The sequence below is a fragment of the Thunnus albacares genome, chromosome 2, assembly GCF_914725855.1.
Source record: "Thunnus albacares chromosome 2, fThuAlb1.1, whole genome shotgun sequence".
Taxonomy (NCBI): domain Eukaryota; kingdom Metazoa; phylum Chordata; class Actinopteri; order Scombriformes; family Scombridae; genus Thunnus; species Thunnus albacares.
The window spans coordinates 10440879-10460117 of NC_058107.1; the positions used below are offsets into that span (position 1 = coordinate 10440879).

At 41.8% G+C, this 19239-nt stretch overlaps 1 protein-coding gene across 2 annotated transcripts; it reads left to right on the plus strand.

Moving 5' to 3' along the window:
- The first annotated feature begins 3218 nt into the window (after positions 1–3218).
- Positions 3219–18699, plus strand: LOC122991877 (poly [ADP-ribose] polymerase tankyrase-1). 2 transcript variants are annotated; one of them, XM_044365333.1, is made up of 28 exons: positions 3219–3715; positions 4324–4548; positions 4959–5054; positions 5963–5999; positions 6467–6542; positions 7916–7936; positions 9526–9620; positions 9705–9771; positions 10117–10303; positions 11295–11416; positions 11686–11777; positions 12157–12235; positions 12323–12494; positions 12735–12814; positions 13053–13198; positions 13373–13538; positions 13675–13894; positions 14011–14120; positions 14282–14470; positions 14596–14842; positions 14994–15076; positions 15431–15551; positions 15649–15746; positions 15935–16009; positions 16198–16303; positions 16741–16927; positions 17103–17259; positions 17382–18699. In XM_044365333.1, the coding sequence occupies exons 1-28, from the start codon at positions 3253–3255 to the stop codon at positions 17466–17468; spliced, it is 3804 nt and encodes a 1267-aa protein (XP_044221268.1). In that variant the 5' UTR covers positions 3219–3252; the 3' UTR covers positions 17469–18699. The 2 variants fall into 2 exon arrangements, with proteins under 2 accessions (XP_044221268.1, XP_044221276.1); XM_044365341.1 differs by lacking the exon at positions 7916–7936.
- The last annotated feature ends 540 nt before the right edge of the window (positions 18700–19239 follow it).

A 19239-nucleotide genomic window follows, 5' to 3' on the forward strand; every position in this document is an offset into this window, starting at 1 on the left:
AACTCTGCAGGAGAACCTGGAGAATAAGGTGCGCCAGGTCACACTTGAAAAGAATAATCTAATTGGCACAATAAGGGACAAAAAGAGGGCTCTAGCAGAGAATATGATGAAGCTAGGCCAAAAAGAACTTGCCTTCAACCAGAGTGAGCCAGAGTGAAGAACAAAATATAAAGCTCTGGAAGATCGACTCACAATGGAGGTGGCAGAAAAGGAGGCCAGCTCGGAGAAAGTGCAGGAGCTGCAGAAAAAAAGCCAGCAAATGGAAGATGAGTGGTGCCATAAGGCAAGCAGAATGGAGGAGGAGATCAAGCTCCAGACTCCAAAAAATGCTGAGTTTCAGGTTCGTCACACCAGCTGATCATTATGATTTGAATAATAACCTGTTGGATTTTAACTGTTTCAGATTTAACATTTGGACACAGAAAATACTGAAACATATGTTGTCGCTGTCTTTTCAGGAGCTGACTGGACAGTCAAGGAGAAGGTAAAAATGAGAAAGAAGGAAAAGAAGGCACAGAAAGAAATAGAGAAGAGAAGGAAAAAAGAGAAAGAAAGAGAAGGAGGAATGTGAGAGGGAAGAGGAGAAATTGAGGGAAGAGAGAAAAAGAGAGAGGAGTAATATCCTTTCTCCCTTCCTAAACCCCCCCCCCCAACCACTTGTCCCTTTCCCCCTTACCCCCCAAACCATCCCAACTCCCCCATCCCTTCACCCCTTTACCTCTTAACACCTCAAAACCAGAAGAGGCTGCTGGTTTCCAGCCGTCTCTGCTTCTTCTTTCTATGTGGAGTTTGCTGTTCTCCTGTGTCTGTGTGGGTTAACTCTGGATGCTCCAGTTTCCTCCCACACTCCAAAGAGTTGTAAACTGATCATATTATCAATAAAAATGTGATGGGAAAGGTTTTATTTATTTTATTTGATTCTCCGTAAATTGATGATGATCCTTTATTTTCACCAGTGCAACAATAAATTGGTGACATTACACACACACGCAAACACAAAACTCACAATAAAGATGCACAGCAAACAAAACTCAACCATGCAATACAAGGAGTGGTCTAATTGGCAGGCTAGGCACCGGCTCAAACAGGCCCATGACCCCCTTCCTGAGTAAGCTCTGGCCTAGGACACAGAAATGTCACACATTAGGGTGGGCAGATGGGAAATACACAGTAAATAATATTTAAAAAAAACAACCAACAAACAAAAACCATCTTGAAACCAGCACTGAAAGAAAATACATAAAGATAAAACTTATAGGCAAAACAGCAGTCAACAATTATTTACTCTACTCTGATAGTGTGGCTACCATGAGCAGTCAAGTGAGGATTTCAAACACTATATGGTGTTACAGTACAAGTTTCTGTCCTATGTCCAAACTGATCTGAAAAGGCAAACAGCACCAAGACTCTTTAAAAATCTAGACTATACTTATTTTCCATTAAATTTTTAATTTTATGTGAAACATTGTCATCTCATGTCAACTTCTCTTGCTTGTATGTGGACACTCAAATATTACACCCATATGTAATAAGCATATGAATTAAAAGTCTTGTGTTGTGTGATTTGTGAAACATATTTATGAAATGGGAAATGTCACTGTTTCTCCATTCAGACAACATAAGACCAGCTCTAGTCTAAAAAGCACTTTTTACACTTAACAAACCTGGACTAGACGAACAAGTAGATTGTAAAGACAGTTGATTTGTGAAAAAGTTTACTCTATTTGTGAAAACTGAAAAAAGGGCCTTTTCACTGTTTATTTTCATATTCCATCAAGACCACATTAGACCAGGGGCTGTATTCTTCCTGAATGGCATAAAGTTCACAGCTGAGTTTCCTCTTAAGACCTCAAAGCTGCTGAGAGTGAGACAACTCCTAAGATAAGACAAGTTCATCCCAAAGGGCCCTTTGGGATGGGGTTGACGTCTGAGCTTTGTACAGGCCAGTCACATTTTTCCACATACAACTGGGAAAAACATTATATTTTTGTGCAAGAATATCTTGTCGTGCTAAAACAGGAAAAGGCCTTCCCCAAGTGGTTGCCACAAAGTCGTAAGCACAATATTGTTTAAAATATCATTGTGTACTATTTCATAAAAATGTCCCTTAATTGTAAAAACATCTTTAGAAAGACTCCGCCTGAACGAGGAGGAACAGACCCAGAGCAAAATACACAATGTAAGATATGTAAGCATACTGTTGATCATATAGAAAGTGTATATTGTGTCTTTTGAGGAGCAGTTTTCTCCTGAACTCTTGGTGCATTAAACTGCCTGCTGTTTATGAGAGGAGCTGCTGAGATCGACATCGATCAAGGTTCTCTTAACTCCACCTGCTGTTGTCACAAATATTCTATTTATCAATGAAATTAAGTTTGGGATGATTACTGTTTCAATTTATTTATTTTAGCCACATGGCCGACACGTCATCTGTGACGTCACTGTTGATGTCACCAGTTCTCAGTTGACAGCACTGGTTGAGTCTGTTATGTAACGTCATCAATGACACCTGTTTTAATTGTACTATTGGTGCCGTATATGCATACAGAGCATATGCACAAAATAACAAAATCATTGGTAATGTGGGTATTGTGACAAAACAGACATTAACTGCTCATTACAATGTGATCACAGCCTTTATGATTAGAAACTAAATAATTAATAATCACTAATATCAGTAAATTATAACTTGCCACAAGATCTCTATCCTTGCATCATGATGTGTTTTAATCTCTTTGTCATCACTCAGTCGCAGAAAACACTCTGGACGTGTGTTTTTATTGCCTTTTTGTCATATTTTGGCCAAAATAATGCAAATGTGGTAATACTGCCACCATCTGGCTAGCCAATATTAGTTTTGTCTAAAAGGTGAAGGAAAAAAAGTTTAGCTGCTCTGGGTCTTGACTGCTGAGATCTCTGTACAGGATGAGAAAGACGACAGCAGGCTGAAAGGCTGAATGAAACTTGGACATGTGCAATTTCCTTCTGTTGAAAACATATCCAAGAAGTGAATATACCTGTCAACAAAGCACAGGCTATTGTTTAGGTAATACACGTGATTATGTTATGATGTGATTTTTTTATTATGTGATCTATGTATTTCTTTGTGAGCCTTAATACATTGTGAGTAAAGTGGAGAGATTTTCCACAGCCAGCCAGCCTCCACTGAGAGTAAACAGCTGACAGGAAACGCCACCACTTTCACCGGAAAGGAGGAACAGCTTTTATTGTTGCCTGTGAGCTGCTGCGATAATGGCGGTGTCTCGTCGCTCCTCGCAGCAGCATCAACAACAACAACAGCAAAGCACCTTACAGTCTCCGCCGAGAAACAGCTCTCTTTCGGGAGCTCCTGCGGCCGCTCCGCCGATGGCTCTGCTGAACTCGGTCATCGGACCACCGGAGAATGAGAGGGAATGCAGCGGAGGCATCGACATGACTCCGGCCTCCCCGGACCTACAAGCCCCGGTCCTAGCGAGCAGTGCGAGCTCCACCACGACAACCTCTGGCGGCGGCAGCAGCAGCAGCGTCTCAAGCCCCGGTTCTGGAGCTACGAGTCCCACCGACGGCAGCAGCGGCGTCGGTGGGGCTTTCAGGGAGTTATTCGAGGCCTGCCGTAACGGAGACGTATCCAGAGTAAAGAGACTTGTCGACTCGGTGAACGTTAACGCGAAGGACATGGCTGGCCGAAAATCAACTCCCCTTCATTTCGCTGCGGGTAACGACAAGCTAAGCTAATGTGATAACGACACAGCAGCACTTCTGTTTTGTAACATATTATGACGACTAGCTAGCTAACTGTTAATGTTATGTCGACATGTTTAACAGCTACGGCTAAGCTCTTTTTTAGTCGTTTCCCCTTTTGATAACAGTAACTGTGTGCATTTATGCTTAGCCGAGCCGTGCTAATCAGCTAATTTGACGTTCTCCCCAAAGCCAATATGATGACCAAACAGATTTACCGTCAACAACTCTCTTACTTGGATTAACCGCTAATAACATGAAGCCAGAGAATTTAACCTGCAAAGTAGTTAGCCTTAGGATAGCAATCTGTAGGAAAGCGCTGTTGTTTCTTGTATAATAAGAGCAAGAACTGCAACATAACACATGTTTACATTTGACGTGTTCAACTAGCATTAGCATAAGTTTTCCTCAACAAAGTATCGTTAAATGCACTGACGTTGATTCACGCTAACTAGTTAATTGGATTTTATCTCATAATCTACATACATAGTCATCTAAATTCCACAGTTATTACTATGGTGATTTAGTTTTAGATGGTGTAGGCAGTACAGTGCATTTTAATCTATTTTTTTGTTGTTGCAGGTTTTGGCAGAAAAGATGTGGTGGAGCATCTCTTGCAGACAGGGGCCAATGTGCATGCCAGGGATGATGGAGGACTCATTCCCCTGCATAATGCCTGCTCTTTTGGCCATGCAGAAGTTGTCAGCCTCCTCTTGTGTCAGGGTGCTGACCCCAATGCCAGAGACAACTGGAACTACACTCCACTGCATGAAGCTGCCATCAAGGGAAAGATAGATGTGTGCATTGGTAAGACTCACTCTCAGACTTTCTCAAGCACAGGCAGCTCTGAGGATGTATAATGGCTCTTTATCGGTACTGCACTACGCTTGTCAGTAATTGGTGTAATTATTGAAATTGGCTCGACAATGTATCCACAATAATGACTTTGAGACCTAAGTAGCGGGGGGGGGGGGGGGGGGGGGGGGGGGGGGGGGGGGGGGGATTTAACAGTAGGAAACAGCCAAAAAGGTTTATTTTTCCACCAGTTGTCAGGTTTGTGTTGCTACAAACCTCCTGTGTTAATAACTGAGCCACTGTAAAACTGTCAAGAAAAAAAAAAGTGGAGACTGGCTGGCACGACAGGGAAAATGTTCTGTGTGAATAATTTAACGGAGGAAATACTAAGGTTGTCTTTCATCTGCACTTCTCTCCCTCAGTGTTACTCCAACACGGTGCTGATCCGAACATCCGCAACACTGATGGCAAATCTGCTCTGGATCTAGCTGATCCCTCAGCTAAGGCTGTTCTCACTGGTCAGTCCCTCTCAGCTGCTTATCCTCCACATCTACATTTTAGACATTTAACCTGCAGTCCTGTGGAGAGTAACATATGAGTATAGAGTGAAATTTAGCTTCATTCTGTAGATATTAAACATTAGAAGTAACCAAAATGTAAAGGTCTAATCCACAGTGCCTACACAACAGATTGTACACATTCTTTTGTCCTGCATGCAGTGTATCATAGGGCTGGTAACCATCAGAAAAGTGATACAATTTTGTCATTTAATGTCGCTTTTCTCTACAAATGTAGTCATGTAGTAAGTTCATGACTTCATTAATACTTTTAGCAGAAAAATTAATATCACAACAGTTATGTGCCCATTAAAATGATGTCACAGCTTTTAAGTACATTTCTGATATGCAATATAACATGTAAATCAGTGCATGTTTTTATCTGCTGTTATGTGAATATATTTCAGAGGAGGTGATATGATTACATATTTGAGCACCATTATCATCATCACCATTTTAGTTCTGTGTCTTAAAGCATTTGTGTAAACTGTAAAATGTCTCCAAACTGGAGCTGAACCTGCGGTTACACTGCAGGCTACACATGGCTACCAGGTTACCCAGCATCCCTGATCATTTTTATTCTTTTGGGGGGAGGGGGGATTTGGTGGAGCTTGGGTATGTAACTGAGTAGCAGCAGGACACAGGTGCTTTGTCAACAGCCTTTCTTCTTCTTTCTTCTTTCTCCAACCTTTCCACCTAAACCAAAATGTAAAAACCAAGCTGTCTGAGTCCTCAAACCACTATAAACATCCACTTGCTTTTTCAATAACCTTTCCTTAAATGAATACACTAAAATTTAAGCTGCATGCTGAAAGTTAGAGAAGAGTTTAGCATGCCTTGCCCTGATCTAAATATTTCTTTTCATTCAGGTGAATACAAAAAGGATGAACTTCTTGAAGCAGCAAGGTGAGTGTCCATCATATTGGTCATGATTACTCATATTTCACATTGGTATAGATCTCTGCTCATCAGGTGTAGATTTGTCTTTACCATGGGAGAAGACACGCTTAGCAGTGTTTTGTAGCGATAACAGGAAGCGGTTAGGTACGCTGAGAAGCAGACTGGTAGACTTACAACCACAGTGAAGGATGTCCTGGTAGTATGGCTTTATACAGGTGTGTAACGGTTCAAACACACTAAATGCAGTAGAAATAAACCCACCACTGAGTTGTAACTTGAACCTGTATCACATGATGTACTACACCTAAATGTGGCCATCATTGCTGATCATTGCATCATCTTCGAAGCCCAAATAGTGCCTCTGGAACAGCATTCAGATCATGGGATTTAATTTCTTCATTAAAATCCAGTGTAGCAGCGGCTTTGATGAGGAATACTTAATGACGCCGGTATTTCCAACCTTGTCATTGCAGGAGTGGAAATGAAGAAAAGCTGATGGCACTGCTGACTCCATTAAATGTCAACTGCCATGCCAGTGATGGCCGGAAGGTAAATCACACACCAATACCACACCATACAACACCCGACACCTGTCTTTACACCTTTGATGCAACATGTTGTGCAGGGTTGCAGTTGTTTTTTTTTCATGCTGTATTATATTAAAAGTTCATGACAAGAATAGCAATAAGGCTCCTGACTCAGAATGTATATGTAGCAGGATTAGTTTTATTTCAGTAGATGTTTTGCTTTCTAATTATGCATGTGTGCCTCTCATCAGACCTTCTCTAAATCCATTTGCTTCTGTCATAACATCTGAATCTTCACTTTAGCAGCTTCACTAATCGTCTGCTGCGTGTAGGTTTGGCTAGTCGACTCCTGTAGTCATTTTTTGGAACTCAAGTAGTCAAACTTTTCCTTTATTTACAGTGTAGAGTTTTTGGTGAGTTTTTTTTTTTTCCAGGCTGGAGCAAAGCCATTGAGAAATTGCTACCTATTTAGGTACACATGCATCCCCTCAGAACAGAAAGCAAGACTTTGCCTCGTATTCTGCACAGTTTAGCGCTGCCTTGTCTGAACCTTGCATCCGTGTTATGTAGATTATCTAGCATACTGTATGTTTGGCACTTGTTATGTGTGTTTTTTTTTGTTTGTTTGTTTGTTTTTTTTTTTTCTATCCTCTTTGTGGACAGTGAATGATGATGGTACAAAGATGCACTTTATCTTCTAACATCAGCGTTTAGCCTTGTTAATTTCAATTGTAGTGTTTTTGCATTTCATTCCAGTGTATTTACTCCCACTGTTTTTATATGTGGGATTTTTTCAGTTATTTATTTATGTGTTGTCCATCATTCAACACATGTCTTAGAAATAATCAAAGCTTTTCCCTTCTTATCTGGCAGGATGCCATTTTATTTCTTTATAAATAACACACAACCACAAAGACTGTTGCATATCCATGAGCATAATCGCCAACTCTACAATTCCATAAATGTCCAACTGTCGCTAACTAAATACAGTATTATCACTGGCTTGTTTAATGCACTCCTAACCACATTTTCTTCAACAGCAGCTCCCTGCCTCCGTTGTAGTTTATTTAAAGTTTGCATGAACTAAAGTCAGTATGCCAGTGTGGATTTAACCAGCGGGCACCATTAACAAAGTCGCTGCCGTTTCACAAAGCCACAGAGAAAACCATGGAGGCGAACTCTCACTCACCCTCCCTCAAGCTATTTACTCTCTCTGTCCTGGTGTCACATTGAATTTCAAACCATGTTTGACGAATCAAGCAGTGATTCATAACTAGGGCCTGTGTTTCAGTGACTTAAGAGGGGAGAATAGAATTGCTGTGAAAAGATACTGTCATTTTGTAATTTTTGTTTCGTTTTGTTTTCCGTGTGACTCTGGCAACATTTGTCGATCAGTCAACATCCCAAAAAATGCTGGTAAGTTGACCTTGATAACGGCCACTTGATTGATGCACTGTTGTGATCTTTTTTTTTTTTGTTGTTTTGTTTTATTCCTTTTTAATCCATTGTTTTTATTTGACCAATAAGCTGGCTGTCACTTGTTAATTGCACATCATGGACCTGGGTGTACGGGTCACTCATGTATCCTACCCTGATGCTCCTCTGTGTGTGTGTGTGTGTGTTTGTGTGTGTGTGTGTGTGTGTGTGTGTATGTGTGTGGCATGTGATGGAGTGAGTGAGTTGGGTTGGTGTCATGGTGACAACTTCATCTTTTTTGGTTTTTGGAGAGGAGCTCAAAATGTCCACTGCCTGCTTTCTTCAGCGTCTGTCTTCTCCTCTGCACACTCACCCACAACTTCTCCAACTTTCAATCACTCGCTCTTACGGCAGCATCTTGATTTGTTTTTGGTTTTTTTTTTATTATTATTTACTTCATTCATTTTATTTTCTGATGGTCGCTCATGCATGCCTGAAGGCCTGCCTCCCTCTGCATTTTGTCAAGCGAGTACGTGTCTGTGAAACGTGTGTCTACTTCACATCTCCTCGATGAATCAGTTGGTATGCAGTAATGAATGAAAAACATTTCGCCTATCATTCTAGTGTTATGCTACCCTCCATGGTAATGACTTTTGATTGCTCGTGTCATCCCACATTGAATGATGCCACCGTGATTCGACTCTGTGCGACAGATTTTGTCACTGTGGCTTGAGATCTAACAGTTGACTCACTGGGTTTTTAATTAATACCACTGCATGGAAATTGGAAAATGAACGTTGTCCCTCCTTTTTGATTGCAAGCTTGACCTCAGCTATACTTTTTAAATAGAGAACAACTGAAGTTTGGTTTGCAGCTTTGCTTAGACTACCATTTATTTTTCTAGAATAAAGCAATTTGATTTGATCTTCTAAAAGCTTGCAGAGATGCTTTCTCAAACATTTAGCCTGCTTATTGTAGTTTCTTTGCAGCCCATTATGGTTGGAATTCGATAGCATTAAATCCAATTTTTAATCTACTTGTTAACTTATTTGAATTCTTAATCAAACATATTTACTATACATTTAGATTCAACAAATCAGGACATTTTATTGATGGTTGGAAGCAGCTATCGGGACCCAACTGTAATTTTCTACCCATCCATTTTTGAATTTAATACTCTAACAGCTGCACTAGAGGGTTCTTTCTTGCCGGCTCGCTACATAAGACTTACTTTTAACTTGTAAGACATAAGAAGAATATTTTATTCTGCTGACCTCCTTACCAAAAAGGAAAACGATGAAAATGAGTAATGAGGTTAACGTTGCTTGTCATCGCTCACTCAGACACGTTACTGACAGCAAATGAACTTTGTCGCTGGATATGCCCACAACTGCCATTGACCTTTGCATCGTCATATTCATCCGCAACTCACCAAGCATAGCCTGCCCATAGCACTTTGCTTCTGGCCCTAATCAGCTGCTTGCTCCTGTGGCCATCGAAGGCAGCACACAGTAAACCAGCCATGTGTGTGCGTGCGTGCGTGTGTGAGTGTGTGTGTGTGTGTGTTAACAAGCTGTCCTCTCTTTCAGTCGACACCCCTCCACCTGGCTGCCGGCTACAACCGAGTCCGCATCGTTCAGCTCCTCCTTCAGCACGGAGCGGACGTTCACGCCAAGGACAAGGGGTGAGATATCATGGACGTTTGAGGAAGTGAATTTGTCATTCAGTTATAATTTATGACACTAACCTGACTGTTTTGTCTCCGCAGCGGCCTTGTTCCCCTTCACAACGCTTGCTCTTATGGTCACTTTGAGGTCACCGAGCTTCTACTTAAAGTAAGACCTGTGAATGTTTCAGTTCCTCATTTGATGAACTTGGCCTTTTCAGGGATGTTGAATACAACAAACAACAAAACAAAACAAAACAAAACAAAACAAATGTGGATTTGGACAGCAAACTGTAATTTAGGAGTGCTGTTATTTTACATTGCTGGTAAAATGCAGCTGGCAAGTGACTAGTTCATGTTAGAATTGTGACGTGTATTAAAAAAAAACAGGATTTAAAATGAGGAATTAACACAATTCCCTGATCCTGTATTTTTTGACAAATGTTAGTTTCCTCCCTTGTACATATCCTGTGCTCCAATGTGCTGATCTCTCACCACTCTGTTACCACTGCAGCACGGAGCCTGTGTGAACGCCATGGACTTGTGGCAGTTCACTCCTCTCCACGAGGCAGCGTCCAAGAACCGTGTGGAGGTTTGCTCTTTGTTGCTGAGCCACGGGGCCGACCCCACCTTGCTGAACTGCCACAGCAAGAGTGCCGTGGACATGGCCCCCACTCCAGAGCTGAAAGAGAGGCTGACCTGTGAGTACTCTTATCTCAAGTCACACTACAGACATGTACACACACGCAATGATGGTTGGAAACATACTTTGTAATATCTCTGTCACACACGCAGACGTAATAGCTTCAGTGTTTTTGTGTTTTTAATCTGCAAAATGCAACAGTACAGTAAGGCTGTAGTCAACCAAAGAAAATCTTGGTCAACTGAAATCGTACATAATCTTCAACTAATCGATTAGTTGCGGGGGGGGGGGGGGTATGTAATGGGAGGTTCAGGTTAGGCTAATCTATTGTTGCTAACTTTGGAGCTAACCCCAATCACTTTTGCAGCACTTGGGGAAACAACAGACCTGACTTTTTAGCATTTATTAACTGTTACACTGGAGTCTGTACTGTACATTTACTGCCAGACTGAGAACTTACCACTAACCTTTTCCTCTGCTCTGCTTGCATCCATCCTCACTTTCCTGCTGCTCTTTCCCACTCGCTACGCAAACATACTAAGCACTACCCTATTCCTAAACAGAGTTACACTACCAATATTTAGTGTTATTTTTGGCATTAAAAAATATCTTTTGGCCTGGCGGCAGTTCATTGATAATATTACAGGAGAAACGCTGATTCAGTAAACATTCAGTACAAATTCAGTACGTTCAGTAAACACTCAGTAAACATTGAGGACAGTTAGACCCAGCAGTCCCCATTAGGTTGGGTGAGTTCAAAGTTGTGAACCTGTTTTCACAGGTAATTTGTTAGTCTGTCCCTCCCGCCGCAGGAAATAATGGATTAATCCTGGAAGGCTACTGATGTACCGTTTTTCTTCTTATGAAATTAACACGGAGATTATTCGACCAATGAGAATTTAGTGGGACGAGAGCATATCGACCAACTAATCGACCAGGAGACTACAGCCTTACAGTACACTCAGATCAGTAACCTGATATCAGACAAACTGCATTCTGAGGCTTTGGTACAAACATAATTTTCTTTATACTCTTTCACTTCCATGTAGATGAGTTCAAAGGTCACTCACTGCTGCAGGCAGCCCGGGAGGCAGACATGGCCAAAGTGAAGAAGACCCTGGCTTTGGAAATCATCGGCTTCAAACACCCTCAGACCAACGAGACAGCTCTGGTCAGTACCAAGTGGCTCAAGATGGCTTTCAAATTTGATTAAAATCATTGTTTAAACAGTACTCACTCCTCATTGGTTAAAAAATTCAGTCATTGCCAAAAAATGTCCTGGTTTTAAATCTTGAGGAAAATTTGTTGAATTGAAGGTGATCTTGTCAATGCTGCTTTATTAGGATTGATAATACTGTAGCTAATAGGTATTAGCTCTAAGCATTTGTCCAGGGTTGGCAGGTCTACTTGACATTAATTCAATGTTGTTGTGTATTTCAGCACTGCGCTGTGGCTTCACCCCACCCTAAAAGGAAGCAAGTGACTGAGCTGCTGCTGCGTAAAGGTGCCAACATCAATGAGAAGAACAAAGAGTAAGTCCACGCCATTTAGTTTTTATATTTTACATTGATTTTAAAACTTTTAGGGTCTAAGAAAATTACAGTCAGGCTTTATAACAATTCAATCTCAAAAGAAACAACCATACAAATATTAAATACAATCAATAATCAATGTGCTGTGTGTGAGCTGTGAGCTTAATAAGATATGATGATGTCCTTCACATACTGTAGGAAAACTGGGAAAATCATTAAATAAAAAAAAATGGCAACAAGAGAAGAAAATTCATTGCATGTTCAAGCACATCAAGAGTTGAGTAGACAAGAAACTGTAAAAATCAAAGATGGTATCCACTGCTACAGCACCGGCTTGGATCGTAAACAATTAAAAGTTCCTGCCTGTTGTGTCTTTCAGCTTTATGACTCCCTTGCATGTTGCTGCTGAGAGAGCTCACAACGACATCCTAGAGGTGCTGCAGAAACATGGAGCAAAGGTCCGTTTCCTTCATTTCTTTTTAACATTTTTCATTCTGTCTGTCAGTTTGTCCCGTAAATAATCCCGTGACCTCCTCTGACCCCAGGTAAACGCTGTGGACACACTTGGACAGACGGCTCTTCACAGGGCTGCACTGGCTGGTCATATCCAGACCTGCAAGTTGCTGCTGAGCTACGGGGCCGACCCCTCCATCGTGTCCCTGCAGGGTTTCACCGCCGCCCAGATGGGCAACGAAGCTGTACAACAGATTCTCAATGGTAACCACGCTTACTGCATTTCTGTTGTTGAGTGTGAGAATGGAAACGCAGTCCAACAGTGCTGAATTGCTCTGTCCAAGGTAATGGCAAATGTTGTCTGAAAGTATGCAAAGAGAATTCCAGAGAATAATCAAATGAATACCTGGGAAGTCAGACTTCTCATGTCTTCAGAGGAATCTACCAGATCTGACAGTGATTACTTTTCTATGTATTGAACTCAACTATTTTATTTTTTCACAGAAAATGTTCCAACACGTAACTCTGACGTGGATTACAGATTTCTTGAGGCAGCCAAAGCAGGAGATCTGGACACTGTGCAAGTAAGTTCACTGTTCCCTCTGTAGTTTTTTTGTATTCTAGTGGTGGCTACAGTTTTGTTTTTGACCTTATTGTTACGAAATCAAACTTGTACACTTGTAATGTTGTTTTGTAACACTGAAATTTCACATGCTCAAAAAAAAAAAGCAGTGGTGGTTTACAAATTACTGACATTTTCATTGTTTTTTGAAGCACAGAAAACCACATATAGTTAATTGTCATGTTGGCTCTGTGCGACAGCAACTGTGCACCCCTCAGAACGTAAACTGTCGGGATTTGGAGGGCCGCCACTCCACTCCTCTCCACTTTGCAGCCGGTTACAACCGAGTGGCTGTAGTGGAATACCTGCTGCACCATGGAGCTGATGTCCATGCCAAGGACAAGGGGTGAGTTCTTTAGCTACCATCTCACACATCACACATTTTTATAATCTTTATTACAAAAGATAAAAATGGTTCACTTTATTTTACACCAGTCTTAAATACATAGTTTTCCAGTAAGTTCAAAACACATCATCATTTTTGTGAGTAGATTTTCACTTCTGTTTTTCCCCCCACCAGCGGTCTGGTTCCCCTCCACAACGCATGCTCTTACGGTCACTATGAAGTAGCTGAGCTGCTGGTCAGACATGGAGCTTCAGTCAATGTGGCCGACCTGTGGAAGTTCACCCCGCTTCATGAGGCTGCAGCCAAAGGCAAATATGAGATCTGCAAACTGCTACTCAAAGTGAGAATCCATCATAGTCACCTGGCACTGTATTGTCTGTCTAGACATTGACTTCGACCATACAATAATCTTACATTCATCTTACAATAATCTTACAATAGTGGGATAAAAAGAAAAAAAAATTTCCTCTGTCCAGCACGGAGCAGACCCATCCAAGAAGAACCGTGACGGCAACATGCCGCTGGACATGGTGAAAGACGGAGACACAGACATCCAGGACCTGCTGAGGGGTGATGCTGCCCTGCTGGATGCTGCTAAGAAGGGCTGCCTGGCCAGGGTCCAGAAACTCTGTTCCCCAGAGAACATCAACTGCAGAGATACCCAGGGCCGCAACTCTACACCACTCCACCTCGCAGGTAATTAATAATTGCTGCTTCAGCATGTTTCTGTTTTGTTTTTGTTTTTTTTCTTCCTTGTACTAATGTTAGAAAAAGTACATTTTCTCCCTCTGATTCCCGTGTCCTCTCCTCAGCTGGCTACAACAACCTTGAAGTGGCAGAGTATCTGCTGGAGCACGGGGCTGACGTCAACGCCCAGGACAAAGGAGGCCTCATCCCTCTCCATAATGCTGCTTCTTATGGGGTCAGCCTCAACACCCAAATCACAAACACATTACTTCAAATATTTGCACACATTTGGCATTCAGGTTCCAAGATCCACATTTTAAAAGCTTCAGATTAAAATCATCCAAACGGCATCAGACTTTGACACTGACTTACTTTTTTTTTTTTTTGCCCTCACAGCATGTTGACATTGCAGCCCTGCTGATCAAGTACAATACATGTGTGAATGCTACAGACAAATGGGCTTTCACACCTCTCCATGAAGCAGCCCAGAAGGGTCGTACACAGCTCTGTGCTCTGCTGCTGGCTCACGGAGCCGACCCCACCATGAAGAACCAAGAGGGCCAGACTGCCCTGGACCTGGCCACGGTAATGGACTGTGACTTGTTGTGAAATTTGTTTATTAGGAAATGATAGAAAAGAGAATGTACAGTAGATTATTCTAGTTCCTGGAGCTTTTTCTTTCAACCAGTTGTGTTTTGCTGTCCCTTTAGGCTGATGACATCCGGGCCCTTCTCATGGACGCCATGCCTCCAGACGCTCTGCCCAGCTGCTTCAAGCCCCAGGCCACAGTTGTCAGCGCCTCTGTCATCTCCCCTGCCTCCACGCCATCCTGCCTGTCGGCCGCCAGCAGCATAGACAACTTGGCAGGGCCGCTCACAGAGCTCGCCGCCTCTGCTGCTGCCGGGACGTCTGGAGTAGCAGATGGAGCCACAGGCACTGACCGCAAGGAAGGAGAAAGTAAGTTTTTCTATTCTGTCTCTTCATTCATCACTGGTTAGTTCACAAAACTGGTCGAAACAGAAAAATATTGACATTTGTGGGATTTTGACATGTTTTATGTGTTGTTTAAATTTTATTTGACTCTACTGTGATTTATTTTTTTTTATAGTGGCAATGCTGGACATGAACATAAGTCAATTCCTGAAGAGTCTGGGCCTGGAGCACCTGAGGGACATTTTTGAGAGGGAACAGGTCAGTTATCTGAGACATGTTATCTTGAAAATACTAATCTTAATGCTGAAATTCTCATGCATCACACAACCACTAATTTCATATAAATATTCGACATCCTTCATTCAGTCATTCCCAGAAGACATGACATTTTAATGCAGTGGGTTTAGAGACATGTAAGTCCAGGAACATTTATAAAATTCAGCATACTGCAAAACTTTTGTGGAAAATGGAATAAACCTACGCAACTCTCTAATATCTGGTCATTTGTTTCAAGCAGCTGATTGAACAAAAAAACTGACCAACAGCAGAAGATTGAGTTGATTTTATTGTTTGTTATCAATTGTTAAACCTGCTGTTATTCCCTTTTTCCAGATCACCTTGGATGTCCTGGCCGATATGGGCCACGAGGAGCTGAAGGAGATCGGGATTAACGCTTATGGCCACAGACACAAGCTCATCAAGGGTATTGAGAGGCTGCTGGGCGGCCAGCAGGGTGAGGAGGCATTTTGGGGTATCATGGTAGTGCACATTTTTAAATTTGACTGAGGGGGCATTTAAAATGTAACTCTGTTGTTATCTTTTTTTTTCAGGTGCCAACCCATACCTGACATTCCATTGTGCCAACCAGGGCACCATCCTGATAGACCTCGCCCCAGATGACAAGGAATATCAGTCTGTGGAGGAGGAGGTGAGCCGAGCTCACTGTCTTACAGTTGTTTATTGTGTGATTTAACTGATGTGGGTTTGCAAAAGATATTATTTTCAACAGAAGCTGCAAATGGTCAGAGTTTTGTATTGAAACGGAACTAAATACAGCCACTGCCACCTGCCTGATCACTGCAGGATTATAAAAGATGTTCGTGTTGTGTCCCTCAGATGCAGAGCACCATCAGAGAGCACAGAGACGGGGGCAATGCAGGTGGCGTGTTCAGCAGATACAACATCATCAAGGTCTGAACCAGGAGGCTCTCTATTTGATACTCGACAGCAACTGTTGACTCACTATAAACAACACTGTTGTGTAGAAAGTAGCTCCAACAGCAATTTTACCTTCAGCACGAGAGTTGACGTATAATTCCTGATGTACGGCAGACATGGCATCAGGCATCTTTTCAATGTGTATGTATTGCGACCCACAGATCCAGAAAGTGGTAAACAAGAAGCTGAGGGAACGTTACACTCACAGACAGAAGGAGATCGCAGACGAGAACCACAACCACCACAACGAGCGTATGCTGTTCCACGGTAAGCACACACTGTCACATCAATCTGTGTGTTTGTGTTAGCATCATGTCCATTTAAACTGAGGTCTTTAAAAGGTCATTATCTTAGCATGTGCTAACTTGAGAGACTGTCATAGATCATATCCACATTATGCTTAAAATATGTGCACTTTGTATTGAATTAAAGTATCTGAGCAGTATGTTGCCTTATTCAACTGTTGTTGTTGATGATGATCTGCAATTCTACCAGGTTAGACAGGTCAGCGGCTCATGTCAGCGTTTAGTCTCCACCTGTCTGGTTAAAAGTGTGTTAACGGTGGTTAAAAACGACTTCACAAAGCAGACAAAGCTCGAGCAGCATCCTCTCGTCCTGATTTTAGATCCAGGTTCTTGCACATTTATTATGTCATGAATCAGCTGGAAATCATAGAGTGAAATCTTTATCACGTCTTCCTTCAGGTTCCCCGTTCATCAACGCCATCATCCACAAAGGCTTTGATGAGCGCCACGCTTACATAGGAGGGATGTTTGGGGCAGGGATCTACTTCGCTGAGAACTCCTCCAAAAGCAATCAGTACGTCTATGGCATCGGTGGCGGCACGGGCTGCCCAACGCACAAAGACCGGTCCTGCTACCTGTGCCACAGGTGATCTTCACTTCACACTGATCTTGACTACGAAGGGTTTACTGAATTTTGAACAGTAAAAGGTCACAATGCCACAATATTTTAGTTGGAAAATTGTTCTGCTCCTGTTTGCTATTTATCAGCAACTTTATATGTAATATTGGGCTGACCTTTTTCTTCTCTTTTGCACTCTCAGGCAGATGCTGTTCTGCCGAGTGACCCTGGGAAAGTCTTTCCTGCAGTTCAGTGCCATGAAGATGGCTCACGCCCCCCCGGGACACCACTCAGTGATCGGGCGGCCCAGCGTTAACGGTCTGGCCTATGCTGAGTATGTCATTTACAGAGGAGAGCAGGTAAACAAACAAAAGCATTTGAAAAGTCTCAGCCCCCAAATCCTATATAGGGCTGAAATATAAAATACTCAAAACACTTGTTGTGTCATGGCGGCTAATTTCTCATTGTGTGTTTCCCTCAGGCCTACCCAGAGTACCTCATCACCTACCAGATCCTTAAACCGGAGACTGCAGCCCAGTCTGCTGCAGGAGCTGAGCAGAAGTCATAGTTACTTCATCTCTCTCACACACACACAGACACACACACACACGGACTTGATGCTCGTTATTTTCTCCTTTGTATTGCAAATGCCTAAAAACCTTTTATTTACGAAACACATTTCCAGTCTCCTCTCCAGTAGAATCCATGGTGACCAGTGCTTCGTGAGCAGATATGCTGTATAATACTCTCCTACTCGTGGTGATGACACGTCCACTGTTCCACTGTTTTTTGCATCGGCTGCATGTTACCACAGAAGCATGTAAAGCCCAATAGCGTGCGTGGGTTAGTTCTTTCAGTATCCCCCTCCCCTCCTCCCTCCTTCTCTCCCTCCTCACAGATCAGGAGGATGCGTGTAGAGACTATGAAGTATCAGCATTAACAGTTCACCACTCTTTGTTGCCTCATAACATGTGACTGTGGAGAATCACCAACCCCTCACCTCTACACACCCACACACAAACACTGTCTCACTGTCAAAGCCTGAAGCCTGTGGACTACTACTACTGCCCCACCGTATCTGGGTTCATCCTGTATAGAATGGCCTCTGGTAACTGTGATTTTAATGCTAACATATAACACTACCAAACAGGTAACAGCATGTTGTTGCTATGCTGTAAAGCTGACTTAACGTAATTTCACCCCGAGAACACTACAAACACTGTTTTTAGTGCTTTTATCCAGGACTGGACATGCTCAGTTGAGAAGGGCTCTCTGTCAAATCACAGAAGTTGAGACAATTTTATTGACATTACAATATTGGTTTGTATGAGAGATGATGTACACTCAGTAATGAAGCTTAAATGCAATTGTAAGGCATCATAATTACACAAGGTTAGCCTACAGGTGTGGAGTCTCTACATTTAAAGGCATTATATATGACTGTTTCAACACAGTTGAGTCAGTAAATACTCAGTGTTGAAATGTGCTTGTGATGCTTTACAAGTTAACACCAGATAGCCAGTGAACTCATCAAAGCACCCTTTTGTCGCCATGGTCTTACTCACAGACATCCCACGCATAAGGATTTGCACTTTGACATAGAAACCTATTTAAGTTATTTTGAATTTAAATTGCAAATTTGCGGGAAAAAAATATTTGTACAGGTTGTGTAAATGGTTGTGTATAACTGTCGCTGTTTAACAGTATCTTTGAGTTCAACTGTAAAGGACATCTGAGTTTTCCTTTCATGTCTTCTTGATTCTGGCAACTTTTTTTTTTTAATAAATGTCCCATTAACAGCTCCTTGTTGTTTCATGTTTGTTATAAAATCATGTTAATATTCCATCAGTCTGACCACAGAAACTTTAGTTGCTTTGTTCACATTTAAATCTCTGGTATTAATTTGAAATGAGAAATATTTATATATTCATAAAATCTGGATGTTTAAATGAGGGAGGAGTAGGTGTACTTATGAAAGAATGTTTAGTTAATTGATTTCATGTGTGTGGAAAAACCATATTAGAGAGTAATTATTCAGCGTTATGTCTTCAAACATGACAGGATGGAGATTTTATTCTGGGTTCATATTTGTGCCATAAATAGGTCAAATTAACCTCAGAAATCCATTCTTAGGGATATTCACCACTTTTCTTAAGCAAACTAAACATTAAGATCTATTTTTTATCACTGGCTGACGTATTATATGCACGTATTTCTAGTTCAACATTATGCTTTTGTTTATATGCGTTTTTTGTGAATCATCCAACGTGGTTTACTTTATGATAAGGAAAGCTAATTTCGTTTTCATCAAAGACTACAACAGCGTCGCAGACAATAAC